This window comes from Mustela nigripes, chromosome 4, assembly GCF_022355385.1.
Source record: "Mustela nigripes isolate SB6536 chromosome 4, MUSNIG.SB6536, whole genome shotgun sequence".
In the NCBI taxonomy this organism is placed as follows: Eukaryota; Metazoa; Chordata; class Mammalia; order Carnivora; family Mustelidae; genus Mustela; species Mustela nigripes.
Genome location: NC_081560.1, coordinates 37478496 through 37493718, shown reverse-complemented (window position 1 = coordinate 37493718; position 15223 = coordinate 37478496). Strand labels below are relative to the sequence as shown.

The 15223-nt window shown below is 35.1% G+C and overlaps 1 protein-coding gene across 4 annotated transcripts in view; it reads right to left on the bottom strand.

Annotated features, from left to right (window-relative positions):
- IMMP2L (inner mitochondrial membrane peptidase subunit 2) overlaps positions 1-15223 on the bottom strand; it is an 855652-nt gene that overhangs the window by 775458 nt on the left and 64971 nt on the right. For all 4 annotated transcript variants that reach the window (XM_059396560.1, XM_059396561.1, XM_059396558.1 and 1 more), the window contains one exon: positions 9742-9845. In XM_059396560.1, the coding sequence (XP_059252543.1) occupies positions 9742-9845 (104 nt within the window). The remainder of the gene's footprint in view (positions 1-9741; positions 9846-15223) is intronic.

Below are 15223 nucleotides of genomic sequence, written 5' to 3'. Positions count from 1 at the left end.
ACCAAAATTCTGCCTACTATACTTAGCATCTATTTTATTACACAACCTTAAAGAAATGTGACTGGTTTGGGAATTTTTAAGATTTATTTATTTTGAGAGAGAGTGAGACAGACCACAGAAGGGGCAGAGGGAGAGGAAGAGGGAAAGAATCTCAAGCAGACTCCCCACAAGAACGGAGCCCAGCATGGGGCTTGATCTCACAACCCTGAGACCATGACCTGAGCTGACATCAAGATCGGATACAAGCAACTGAGCCGCCCAGATGCCCAGTTTTTTTAACAGATCTTTTTTTAACAGATCCATATTGTTCACACTTAACTCTAACAAAAATATTACTTTTCACCTAATATTTATATATCTATCTCCAGTAATGGCTCAGATCAGCCCTGTTGATGTCCAGTGCTGACCACCTGTGCCAATCACAGGGCAAGCTTCAGAAGGAACTGACCAGTGCAGTCAACATGGGTCTGAGGCTGAGACAAACCACAGTTTTGGGGTTTAATGCTCTTCAGGTGCCATCTTAAAATTCCTATCACTTTGAATGTGTTTTGTAAGTGAAGTCCAATAGGACAATAGAGCATATGCTACGGGATTGTTGTCTGAAAAGAAGGCTATTTCTCTTTCATTTTTGAAGAATAGTTCCTATAGGTACAAAATTCTAGGCTGAAATTTTTTTTCTCCCCGTTAGCACTTTACAGATATCATTCAGTTATCTCCTGTCTCCCACCGGTTAAGAAGTCAGCTATCTTTTTGCTTCTTTGAAGATGATATGCATTTTTTTTTTCTTCTCAAGATTTTTCTATTTTTCTTTGGCTTTCAGGGGTTTGACTAGCATGTGCCCTAAATGTATTTTTTCACTGTATTTTTCCTGATTGGGTTTTTAGTGCTTCTTGATTCTATATGTCAATGTCTTTCATAAGTTATGGAAAATGCAGGGCACCTGAGTGGCTCAGTCAGTTAAGCATCTGTCTGCCTTTGGCTGAGGTCATGATCCCCAGTCCTGGGATGGAGTCTTATATCCGGCTCCTTGCTCAGCAGGGAGACTGCTTCTCTTCTCTCTCTCTCTCTGACAAATAAATAAATAAAATCTTCTTTAAAAAGTTATGGAAAATGCTTGACCTTTATTTATATTGCTTCCTCTGTCCCACTCTCTCTCCTCCTCTTCCTCTTCTGCTACTCCAATTAGATGGACATCAACATTTTTCACTATGTGCTACACATACCTCTTGCACTATTCATTGTATATCACAATCTTGTATCCCTCCATACTCCAGTGTAGAGATTTTCTAACTGACCCTTCACCCTGTTCATGAATCCTCTCCATGGCTGTGTCATATTGGCTGTCAACCACATCAACTGAGGTTTTTTTGTTTTTTTGTTTTTGGGTTTTTTTTTTAGATTTTATTTATTTATTTATTTGACAGAGAGAGACATAGTGAGAGAGGGAACACAAGCAGGCTTCCTGCTGAGCAGAGAGCCCAATGAGGGGCTCAATCCCAGGACCCTGGGATCATGCATGACCTGGGCTGAAGGCAGATGCCTAATGACAGCCTCCCAGGCACGCCCACATCAACTGAATTCTTATCTTCAGTTATCCTAATTTTCACTTCTAGAATTCATTTTGATTTTTTTTAATACATTCTGATTCTCCGATGATATTATCCATCTTTTCACCAATTTTTAATATGCTAATTATAACTATTTTATAGCCCGTATCTGATCATTCCAACAGCTAGAGCACCATAAGATCTGTTTCTATTATTTATTGTTTTATTTTGTTTTTGTCTTGGTCCTGGCTTCTGACATGCATGGTGATTTTTTACTGAATGCCAACTAACTTATAGAAACTCTGCATGATGTCTCTCGCTTCTGGCAAAGACAGTTTAAGTAAAGGCAGATCACATTAAAATCAGGATTGAGTTTATCAGAGGCTGCATCTCAATTTTTGTAAGTCGTGGTCTATTTCTAGTTCTCCACGACTCCTGGGATATATGTTCAAGGCTCCCAATTAAAAATATGGAGCATTTGAACAAGGTCCTGCCTCATCCTCCTAGAATTCTAGTTTGATTCACTAGGGGTATAAAACTGTCAAAGATTCTACTCAGCATCTCACTATCTTAGCTGCCACTCACAAGGTGCCACAAAGTGACAAATAACCCAAGATAAAAGGTAGCACTGAATACAGGGTGCACTTCAATGTGGTTCTCTTCACTCTGGCATCTTTGCTCTTTGACAGAGCCACAATGCATGTAGGTTGTTTTGTTTTGTTTTGTTTTGTTTTTGTTTTAATGCAGCTTTTTTTATGTTTCTCAGTATAGGCCTTAGTTTGAAATAATCTAGTCCAACCCAGATGAAAATGGAAATCAGATATTGATTGATCTTAGTAGCCTATCTTTATATATGTATCTATATCTTAATGGTTTCAGAAGAATTTTAAAACAGGTTGGCCTATTTTAATAAATATGTATTTAAATAAAAATTAAGAAATATGTATTTAAATAAACTATGTAACAGTTTATTTTTCTGAGTTATATTTACTGTTTGAAACTTAAATTGTCTGCTTCTCCAAAATAATTATTTCTTTGCTACCATTATTATTTAAGCTTACATTCAAAATGCTTCTCCCTAAGAGTTCAATCTGACTGATTACATGTAATACGTAGTGCTGTCCTGAAGTTTCTTTTTCTTTTTTTTTAATAAAAGTTAGAGTGTTCTCAGATACCAGATTTTTTCACAGTAAAAATAAAAGAGTTACAACATAAGTAACTGTTTACTATAAAACAGTTACAAACATAAGTAGCTACTATTTCATAGAATGTTGCCTGTATAACTTTGTTCTTTGACAATTTCCCGTTATTGCTCAAAGGATATAAGATTTAGGAAATGAGTTGAGCAAAAGCTATGAATATCTCCTATAGTTGTATTACCATAAAATCTCGATAATTCAAAATTGAAATTTATGATCACTGAAACATTTCCTAGCTCAGAACTGTGGAAATGTTTTGTTGCATAATTAAATGTATAACAACTGTGGAAGCAGTTTATCCTACTCAGAAAAGCAAATTAATATTAAAGACTACCTTAAAGGTACTAACTTGTTGTATGCCTATACAGAGCAGTTACAAAATCAGTTTACTCTATATCAAATACTAGCAATAAATAATAATAAATATTTATTATTTATTATTAAATAAATATTATTATTTATTTATAAACATTTATTATTACATAAATAAACTGTCTTATTTTTTAAAGTATCATTTGTAAATATACCTAGTAATGACTGCAAACTACAATGGGTAATTGAAAGTGCTGAAAACTAAATGTCTCATCAAAATTAACTGCAAAATGGATTTCACTGTCCACCATTTTCACAGTCTATTAATTTTAGAAGAAGGAGGAGGAGGAGAAGAAGGAAGAGGGGGAGAAGAAGAAAAAGTAAAAGAAAAAAAAGATAAATTTTGCTTATGAAGCTTTCTTTGAAAGTCACGGTCTTTGTAACTTTGTGTTCCTCAAACGTACAATATTACCTACAAACTAAGAAAAATATTTGGCTATAAACAAAATGACAAATTGGGAATGAGTACAGATTCAACAGATAAGCATCCACAATTACCTTCCTCCAGCTCAACAGATAACTGGCTTTTAATACAATGAGAGGTCATGACTCAGTACTGTCATTGCTCTGATCATTTTGTTCAAAACCTGAATTTGGTTTTTTAGCAGATTAATTTACCTTGGCGGATTAAGGGATCTTTAAAGATTTACAAGCACTCAAGACACAAAGAAACTAGCACCTTTCATTTTTTCCAAAGGCTCAATTGTTTCATCTATTTCCCGGGCTGAAGTCTTTGCTCACATTCACTGCTAGAGAGGTAGCCATTATAGCGGCCATGTGTCAGAAAATGGCAATCAGTTTAGCATGTCACAAACCAGCTGTAGAAATTGTATGCAAACTATATGTTCATAGTAATGTCATATCGCTCTTAACAAAGAGACATTTCATGAACCACTGTATCAGAAATTCATTACAGAAATGATATGATAGATGCCGAGATATTAGGGCCCACTTGACTTCTTTGCTGAGAATGAGTAAGGGTCTTCAACCAAACCACCACCACAACACATAGAGGCATTATAGTTTGAAGGTCAAGAATACAGGAGTTGATGAGAGGCACTTCAAAACTTTGCTTTTCCATTTACTAGCTATATGTCCTTAAGCAACTTGCTTATTCTCTCTATACCTCACTGTTCTCATCTACAATATAGGAATAACAACAGGACCTATCGTCAGGGGTGGTTAGAATAAGGATTAAAATAAAAATGAAATAGAACTCTTAACCCAGTGACTGGAAAACAACAGTCAATACATATTAAAAACTGTTGTGGGGGTACCTGGCTGGCTCAGTTGGTTGAATATGTGCCTCTTGATCTCATGGTCATGAATTCAAACCCCATACTAGACATGGAGTCTACTTAAAAAACAAACAAACAACTGCTGAGGATACCTTTTTTTCTCTCTCTCATAGACTGCATGTCTTTTTTCTTTGTCTTTGTACCTGATCACCCCAATACTCTTCCCAATACAAAGTGTTTCACTATCTTGGGATGTCTGCCTTTGCTTCACAGCAACTATCCTAGTACTGTTCCACCACAGGCTTTAGGATCTCACATTAGCTGACCTTAGACACACTCCAGGAAAGCAGCAGTGGCTGATGGGAAAAGGTTAAGACACAGTGATGTCTGTCCAATAGAAACAGTGCGTGTCACATGTTTAATTTTGAATTTTCTAGTAGCCACATTAAAAAGAAAAAAAAGCAACATTTAAGTTCATTTTAATAAGGTACTTTATCTGACTGCATATACCCAAAATACCATTTTAACAAGGGGCAATAACCACTTCAGCTGCTCAATAGTCACATTGCCTGTTACGTGAAACAGGACAGGTTCAGAGTCAAGTGGACCTAGGTTTGCATTCTGGCTCTGCTATTCACTTGCTATTTACTTGCTAAATATCATTTTCACTGTGTTAAAAAAAACCATTTCCAGATGCTGTTATGAGAATTAAGTAAAAATGGCATACACAAAGTGCATAGCACAATGTCTGATATACAGGGGTACTCATAAAATGAGAATTTCCCTACCCGCATCTTCTATTCTAGAACTGAACATGGGTTCAATGTAGTATGATCTATGAGCCAGCCTTAGTTCCTTCTCTTCCATCTGTACTATAAGCTTTAGCCTTTCCTCTATCTGCACAGCTCTCCCTCCTTGCTTCCTAGCAGCAGTAAATGGGACTGTGTGGACTTCAGGAAGCCATGAGTCTCTTAGTCATGACCCAAGTATGGAGTCCTTAGAATCCAAAATGACTTAGGCGAGAGCATTTCCTTCTCTGTCCCTATCTCATCTGCCTGTAGCTTTACCACTGCTACAGCTTCCCCAGCAAGTGCCATCAACTGCAATGCTTCCCCACGGGAACATACACTGACCTCAAAATTTCTAAAGGTGAAGATTTTTCTACAAAATAACTGGGAGAACCCTTCAAAAGTGTCAAGATCAAAACGGACAAAGGACAAATGAGGAACTATAACAAATTGGAGGAGACTAGAGACATTTAAAAAAAATCAAAATGAAATATGAGATCCTAAATGAACATTTGTGGGAAAACTGGTGAAACTCACATAAGGTCTGCGAGTTAGATAAATAAATAAAATAAACAATAGTATTATTGTATCAAGGTCAAGTTCCTCATCTCAGTAAGTGTACCATGGTAATGTACAATGTTAATTTAGGGGGGTATAAGATGAAAAGTCTGCTGGTCTAAGGGATAACATGGTGACTACAGCTGAGAACACTGTATTGTTTCATTGAAATTTGCTAAGAAAGTAGAACTTAAATGTTCTCACACACAAAAGGTAATTATGTAAGGTGACAGATGTGTTAACTCAATGGGGTGAATCCTATCATTATATATGTATATATATAATATATATATATATATATATATAAAATCATCCCACTGTGTGCTATAAATATCACAATTCATTTGTCAATTACACGTCAGTAAAGCTGAAAAAAAACAACACTAGAGGTTATATGGGAACTTTCTATACTATTTTTATGACCTTTCTTCAGGTCTAGTATCATTTCAAACTAAAAAGCTAGAACACTTTAAAGTGTGATTATTTGAGACTTTATTATGAAGGAAACTCTGTCCCAATGGATTTGTTAATTGACATATCACTGTAAATATGCTACTTATGTTAAGCCTACTGCAGTAAGGCCATCACACAAGTTAATGAAAAGTCAATTCCAAGGTATAGAAAATCCACCTTAATCACCACTATTAGTTCACAAATCCACTAAGAGAGTATGATGTCACCTACATACATTCAGTAATACCAAGGACTTGATGACAGCCAAGTCATGTTTTATGTGACAAGTAATGTTTTTAAACAAATGTATCTTTTGATTTAACATTATTGAATAACATGCTTAAATATCAGCTCCACTGAGACCAACTTTTCACAGAAAGAAAGTGACAGGAAAAGATAAGGAAGAGATGCAAAGAAGCATATTCTAATATGCACCTCCTCAGACCCTCCACCCTTTAGGGAACAGCCTTGGTCAATAAACTCTGAACAAAACCCACTGCAATAGAAAAGAAAGTCTGTTCTGCTACAGCATGTGTTTCTGTAACATGAATCGGCTCATAGGGACTAGGGAGAAAGGGTTTCAATGTAAAGCAGAAGCTGCATTAGTTCACATGGAATTTTTTCCCAGATCATTAATGTGTTGCCTCATTAATAATAGCAACTGAAGGCTAAGTACACTAACAGCAATAAGCCAGGAAGGAATCAGTATTATATATTTGATCCTTCTCTTACAAGTGCTTATTGCAAGTTCAACCCTGATCTTTGTTTAAAATATATATACATATATATATATATATATTTATATTATATTATATATAACAGATTATAAATAATTATATATACATATGAAGGTAAAACACATATATAATAATATATATAATATATATTATTTATATTATATATTATGTTATACATATATATCTATATATGAAGGTAACACTGAACAATAAGCAGAGGATAAACCTCTGGTATCAGTACACTTTGTACAAAGCTTGTAATCTTCTCACTATTTGTAACTTCTGATGAAAATGTCCCTCTGCCCTTGTATACACAGACAAGCTCAACCCTTCCTTACATTGCCTCCCACCAACTTACCTTCAGCTTTATCGTTTTAAATATATCCTACATTTACTGCACTGCTTATTTATAAAAAATTTCATGTCGTTTCAATTGTGCTAGCAGTTTTATTGAATTGTTATTGTTTTCATTAGTGCTCTAGTTACAAAGTTGCATTAGCCCTACTACTTTATGAATTTGCAAACTGTAATTTTTCCAGAAATGTATATATAATAATAAAAATGCTGTATTTCCATATACACTGAATATATAAAGCACTCTCCCAGGATATTTTTAGATATAAACTGTCTTACTACCTTGTTTCCAAAGATTTTATGTGTCAATGAAATGTGTCATATCAATTTATAAACAAAATGAGGAACTATATTTTCTATTTAGCCTTAAATACAAATTGAGTCACTCATTTCTTGAATCACACATCTCTTAAATAGACAGAATGTTCTGATATAATAATGATAATTATCATCTAAGTTAAAACCAGACTGATACATTTTGTAAGAAAAGCAAATATTCAGTGTTGACATGAATTAAATATATATTCATGAACATTAATCAAACCAACATCAGTCTTTTCAAATGAAGCAGTCTATAAAATGTCTAAATATAATAAGGACATTTAGAAAACATTTTTGCTCATAAAACTAAAAAGATATTTTAAATGTGTTTATATGGTAAAAAAGAATTTAGCAAAAGACTTTTTGTTTCTTTCTCAAAAAAAAAATCATTACCTAATGATTATTTGTTGTTAAATAATATAATACCAATGACTAAGCATTCTTTTACGTAAACGGTTCCTTCTAGCAACCAGCATTATGAAAGAAAATTTGTGTTATTTGCACATGACAGAAATACAACACATAATTAACTCATTAAAAATACAGTTCAACCCAAGGAGTTATAATTTATTATATCAACCCCAATTCAGATATACTATTTTTAAATTAATTTATATAATAAATATCAATTAGTTTAATAATTACATAAGAGAATACTATTCTCTTTCTCACATAGTCCATAACATGCTAGCATACTTTTATGGACCCAAGCAACCCTGAATTTCAAGGGACCTTTTTTTTTTCCCAATTACCTATTCAAATTTACTTGCTTAGAGAGTATCAGCATGTTTCTCTAGGGAAAAAAAAAAAAACCTGCACAATTGTCTGCTTATAGTGTGACCTCTTTCACTTGGGTGGGTATCCTTCTCCATCACTGACTAAGTGAGAATGTAACCTTGTCAAACCGAAGGCAAAAGAATAATGAGCACACAACAGGCTAACCCAGCATGGAAAAGGTTGTTAAGGAGGTTGCAAAACAAAGTACTCTGAATGACAAAACAGAAGTAGAGTCCAAAGAGTAGGTTTATATTAAAGAAAGCCCTCAATAACATGAAAAGCATTAAATCCCCACCCTTGGATTTCTGCCATACAAAACTCCATTCAAATGTAATTATTTTATCAGTTAGTAACCAGATTTGATTAATATGTTTTTGAATGAATCCTGGTAAAACAGGCTTGAAGGAGACACCTTTGTGAAACATCTATTTCCACAAAGAGCTAGCCAAAAGTAAGTATAAACAAGTAGATCATGTTTTATGTTTACCAAACAATTACATTCTCATCCAACAACAACAAAAAACAACAAATATTCCAATTAAAGAACCAGAAATATAAACTGGAAGTCTTCACCAAACACCAGGATTTGACTATCATTAAAACAAATGACAGTAACTGCCGTATTAATTGCTACCCAGATGTACTAACTGCCATCACAGGGAAACATAGGAAAACATTTTTATAAGTGGTTGAAACCAGAAATCAGGCAAGTTCTGTTAGTCTTTGAAGTGTGAATTTACTTTTAAAACAAACAAATCTCAAACCTAAACCATTTAAGCACGTGCTGGTTCTATGTATTATATCATTGCATCAATCATACACACTTGGGCGTTCTTTTTCTACATTAAGACTGGCATGAAACTCTTGTTCCTGACAAGTTATACTTTAACAGAGAAACAGTGCCACCTTTTGGTCCCAAACAAAAGCCTCCAGTCTACTAATCTTCCAAATTGCCTTATTTCAGTTCAATCACTCAGACATCCATAAAAATGTCACTGAACTTCATGTCGCAATTATCATCTTCTAGAAATATTGTGTACCTACACAAACTAATAAAAATGAAATTAACATTAAGGTTGCTTCCAAGAGCAAAATTTCAAAATAATCCAAACTGATACCAAATACATGTACTTTAGATCACCAATATAATTTCTAATCAACATATCGTCAAAGACATTTTACCAAATTCAAGTATGTCGACCAACTGATATATTTTAAATATAAAAGAAAAATCCTTTTTTATAGCATTGTTACATTTCAAAATTGATTTTTAAAAATATATTAACTTAACATGTATCATTAATTTAGTAATTAGCAATGATATTAACAGCAAATTATCAGTTAAACCAATTATAAGTATCTTTATATACAAATATAATATGCTTCTGATTACTTACACCAATGACACAATGTCACCACGTTGTACTTCAAAATTCCTCACTTTCCAGTGGTTCAAAAGCACCACATCAGATGATTGGCTCCCCCCAGGATTCAAAGAAGGCTAGAAAATAAGAAGAAAGAGACACATCTATCATTTGTATTTTTCAATCTTCATGGTTCCTTGCACTTCACAGCTTTAGTGCAGTGCAATAAAACATTTCTAATATAGTAGCTTTCAATGAATTGCTTTTCTAAAGTAACTGCCAATGATGAGTTTTCAAAAAGACTCATCGGTATTCTTCACAGGTGAATGGGGTGGGGGGGGAATACATCACCAATACTCATTTGAAAGGAAAATGTGCTAGATATTCAAATCTTTACAAGCTCCAGTAAAGAGGTATGAAAAGCTTTAAGAAGGATTATTAAAAAAAAAAAAGGGGGGTGGGGGGAAGAAGTGAATCATACCTCCCAAAGGAATATTCAGATGGGATCGAATGCCACAGTAGTGCACATCACTGTTCCATTGGGGGAAAAGAAGAAATAATCTCCAATCAACCAGGGAAACAGCCATATGAAAAAGAGAAGGGAACAGAAGAAACAAGGGATGGGACAATCATAGGAGATGTGGGCATTTCCCTCGTTGACCTCTTCTAGAGAGAGCAGGGAGCGAGTATCCAGGTCCCAGTTTCAACCTAGTAAGTGACCTTCACCTTAGGATTTGTATGAGTCTAGATGTGCCTGAGGACGGATGGGGCAAAAACTGAAACATGTTTTATGTAAGGATTCATCTGAAGGTCGGGAACCATTAAGGCATAAAAATCTGAGGAACCATGAAGACAACACACCTGTCACTTGGACAGGGGTGCCAAAAAAAGCCAGTAAATAACAAGTCTGAAACCTGAGGTGGGAACAGAGAAAATAAAAAGAGAACAGGGAAAAACTAGGATAGCTTTCTCGCCATTGACTCTCCAAGGTCTCTGGGCATGCCACGAGGGGAAAGCGCAGTCTCTGTGGTAGTGGGGCAAGGGCCAAACCACAGTGGAGCCCCTCCACCCTCACTGACAGGGGCAGCACAGCCCAGGGCAGAAGCCCGGAAAACAGTGGATGCCACACAACAGCCAGCCTCCGGAGCAGGAGGGATACACTCTTTCTCAAAGACTCCTGAAATTATTTGAAGATTTCCATAAAGCCAATGTGAGCAAAGCTGTAAAAATATTGTGTGGGCGCAATTATCGTGATCTTTTTGTGACTCCCCATATTTTCTCATGGCCAAAATATACTGGACATTTCTGAAGATCTCAAATACTCCCACAGCTTCTACCAACTCCTTTACGTGATATGCCTAAGTATCACTATCTTTATTTTTAAATTCTGGGCTACTCATTTAACTTGACTATCTCATGTAAAATTCAACACAATTAAATGCAAATTGTCATTCTTTCTTACCAAAAAAGCTTTTCTTTCTTATTTTCTTATATCTTGGTTACCATTTTCCCAGTCAACCAGCTTAAAATCTTGGTTATCTTTTTACTTCATATGGAACCAATCACCAAACTAAGGAGTTTTATTGTTTTCTTCATGAAGTCTTTCACTTATGGTCCGACCTTCCTCTTCCCTCTCCCATTAACATAACTGAAGCACCAACTGTCATATAACTAATCATTTTCACCTGCAAATCAGAAAGGAATGATTCCATTTCTTTTTAGCCATATGATTTTGAACTAGTTTTTTTATTATGTTTCCATTTCCTTACTAGTAAAGTGGTGATAATTAGTAACTAGGCTAATTAGTAATAATACACAATAATAGCCAGTACTGACCAAGAGCTCAACTGTTCTTTTAATGATAACCAGACATAGTGAGTGCTTACCATGTGCAAGGCACTGTTCTAAGAGTTTTACAAATATTAACTTCCTTGGTGAGATCATTCACTTCAAGGGCATAGAACAGTTCTTGAACCACAGATAAGCTCTCAGTAATCTCTATAACTGGTAATATTTATTAAACAATTTTAATGATAGGTAGTTTTGTGTCCTTTCTCAGGTTCTTCTGGCTCCATAATAAAGAACAGAGCTGATACAGTAGGATGAATCCAAGGGGCTTTTTCGGGCCATGTGCTAGGGAATGGAACTTTTGCCATCACACAGTAGGGTTAGATTAAAAATTCAGCTTCCATGGGGGTTCATTCTCTCTCATTCCTATTCTCTATCTCCCTCTCTGTCTTTGAGTTTACTATCTTACAAGTCTTTTCTTGTATATTTCTTTCTATTTCTCCCCCTATACAACTGATGTAATAAAGGTGGCCTGGGGAGAGGCCACCTGAACCATAAAGAGAAAAATCTCCTCATTGTACTTTTTTCACTGGGTCTGTTTCTTCTCCTTGCCACCAGATTAACGAAGAACAAAGTGATTTAGTAATCTGACTGCTCTTCCTCAGTCTCTTTTATCGCTGTTTTTCAAAAGTTTGTGGCTACTGCTCATAATGAGAAATGCATTTAACACACATGGACAAACACAATTCTGAACAAAATTCCACAAGACAATAATTACCTTTATGACATGTACCCTGGTATTTTCTATTCTCTCCTAATCTGTTTTGAAAATTCTGTCTATAACCAACCATATTAAGTTCACATCCACTGTCTTGATTTTGCAACTGACTAGTAAGTTGCATTCCGCAGTGCTAAAATCATAACTTTAGACAATTCTTCTTCAACCATTATCCTATGACTGTTGCAATTTTCCAGAATTCCACCTTTAGTTCATTCATTAGGGTTTTTAAATTCTTCCCCTGAAAGTCTCATCAACATTCTCAGTTGCAAATACCATCCACATACCAATGACATCTAAATGTGTAGTCCCCAAATCACTTTCTTCTCTATTCTCAATCTGCAGCACTTCACAAGATAGCACGTGCAGACTGTAATGTAATTTTTGCTTACCTGTCTGTCTCTACAACTAAGCAAGAAGCATTTTTATCCACCATGGTAACCCATAGTTATTTTATACTCCCAACACCAACTACTTCTCTTAGAACTCATAGCTCTCTAAGTGGTTGCTAGACATCTCATCTGGTTAAGTCATTCCCCTACCTTAAATCCTTCACTAACTTCCTAATACTACCAATATGATGGGCTTCAAAATCAAAATCAGGACATACATGATCTGCAGAACCCTATCATTCCCCATTTACATAGTTCCTACCTGTTAAATTAAACCATAAGTAGCGTATTCACTGACACTTCCGAGCTATCATATAAGCAAATATTTCTGCCTGAAACGTTCCCTTTTTCCACTTTCTGCCATCTTGTTAACTCACACAGCAAAACAGCATTTGCATCTCATGAGGCAATTTCACAGGAATTCTTTCCTAACCCTCATTTCTGCTTCTCCCTATTGCCAGCTTCAGTGTCCGTTACGTAATCAAAACTCTCAAGTTCCCCATCACCAACCTATGATCGTTTCTATCACACCATATTTAAATATGCATTCTAATTATTGCTTTATCTCTCTTTCCAAGATCCTGTAAGCCTTTTGAGAATATGTTGTTTCTTATGTCTGTGTACTTGACATCTAGGCACATAGGGTGATTAATAATTTTCAGTGGAAAGGCTGAGAAATATCAATTATTGAAATTCCCCCCAAACTTCCTAAATTAACATGCCCAGAAGAAAGGTCATATTCTGCTCCAGCTCCCAATTATATTTCTGTATTCCCCTCCTTAGTTAGCAGTATACCATTCACCCTGCTCCACAGACTAAAATACTCCTGAGTTAGCTTCACTTTCTTGCTCTCCCTTTGGTCTCTCATCATCTGACTGTTCCTCTGCCCAGAATACCTTTCTCCTACTTGGAAAATTCTACTTATCTCTCAAAGCACAGCTTGGATGATGACTTCTGTATGAAGCCTTGAATAAACAAACAACAAAATACCTGCAGCTCCCTTATAGAAATTAGGAAATTACGTACTGGTGCTCCAAGCCAGAGGACAAAGAATCCCCATAGACTCCAATCCTGACACTTGGATTCATCTTTTCCTTATAGATCACTTGTCAACCAGCTTTTCTAACTCCAATTGTTAGAATCAAAAGGTAATGAATTGCAAACAAAACATCTATGTAGGGAAAAAATCCCAGAAGGAAGCATGTCTAATTTCAAACAGTAAAATATTAGAATCATCAGTCAACACCTGGAAGACCTTGTTTGATTTTATAAAGGAAACAATACAGTTTTCTTTTACCTTTCCTCTCCTCTACAAGGTTACATTTAATCATTCCCCCATCTGTGCTCCCTTTGCTATTGAGGTTGACTTCAACGATACTTCTTAAAACCTCGTTATAGGTACCTGCCTATATACATGACTCCTTCATTCAACTGTAAGCTTTTCACTTGCAGAAATCATGGCTTACCCATGTTTGTGTGCCCTGAAGAAGAGCTGAAAATAGTATTTCTGTATTTAAAAGCTTAAAATATTAAAGGTTTTAAAAGCATTTTTAAATAAGATGGTTCCTAGGCAATGTACATTATCTAAACAATGTATACATTTCTTTTCATAAAAACATATTCTAGGTAAGTCTAGTAAGAAATCTTTTGTGCTGCATCAAGTTAGGCAATTTAAACACTAGCAATAAAGTTGAGGAGTGCTTTATTATTATGCATAATGAAATAATGCTGGTGTAGAATTCATTATGTGAAATAGAATAAAACAGAATAAAATTTTCACAACAGAATAAAATTTTTTCTTCACTGTTCATTTATGAATATGAATAATACTTATCTTATAGAAAAATTTTCTTCAATTGGGAAACTATTCTATGGGACTATAACAACCATAGTTCTTTGTACTTCAATTTAAAAACTTATTAAAAAGAAGAAGCACTTAAGTTCCTGAGTTTCCTAAAACAACTTTTGAGAAGGAAGAAAAATAATGCACTAACTTCAAAATGAAAAATTTATATGAAAAGCTCATTCAAATAATGCTATTTCAGAAAAATTAGTAAGTCATGTTATTGCTTAGAAATTTTACATCTCACTTTTCCTTGTGGGAATGGCAGTTTATGCTTCAAACAGAGAAGTAATCTTTTCAAATCAAAGAAGTTACACACATGAAATCTAAATTAAAAGTCATAAACTTTCGGAGACTAATGTAACCAGAGTCTGTATTTTCTTGCCATATTGTTAATACCTTAAATCCCAGATTTGCCAAGACAAAATCAAAATTATAACCAACTTAAGATAATCAACTTTGGAAGTAAGAAACCTCAGAGAATGGGGCACCTGCATGGCTCAGTTGGTTAAGCCATTGCCTTCGGCGCAGGACATGATCCTGGAGCCCCGGGATCGAATCCCTCATTGGGTTCCCTGCTCATCAGGGAGTGTGTTTCTCCCTCTGACCCTCATCTCTCTCATGTTCTCTCTCACTCTCTCAAATAAATAGATAAAATCTTAGAAAGAAAGAAAGAAAGAAAGAAAGAAAGAAAGAAAGAAAGAAAGAAAGAAA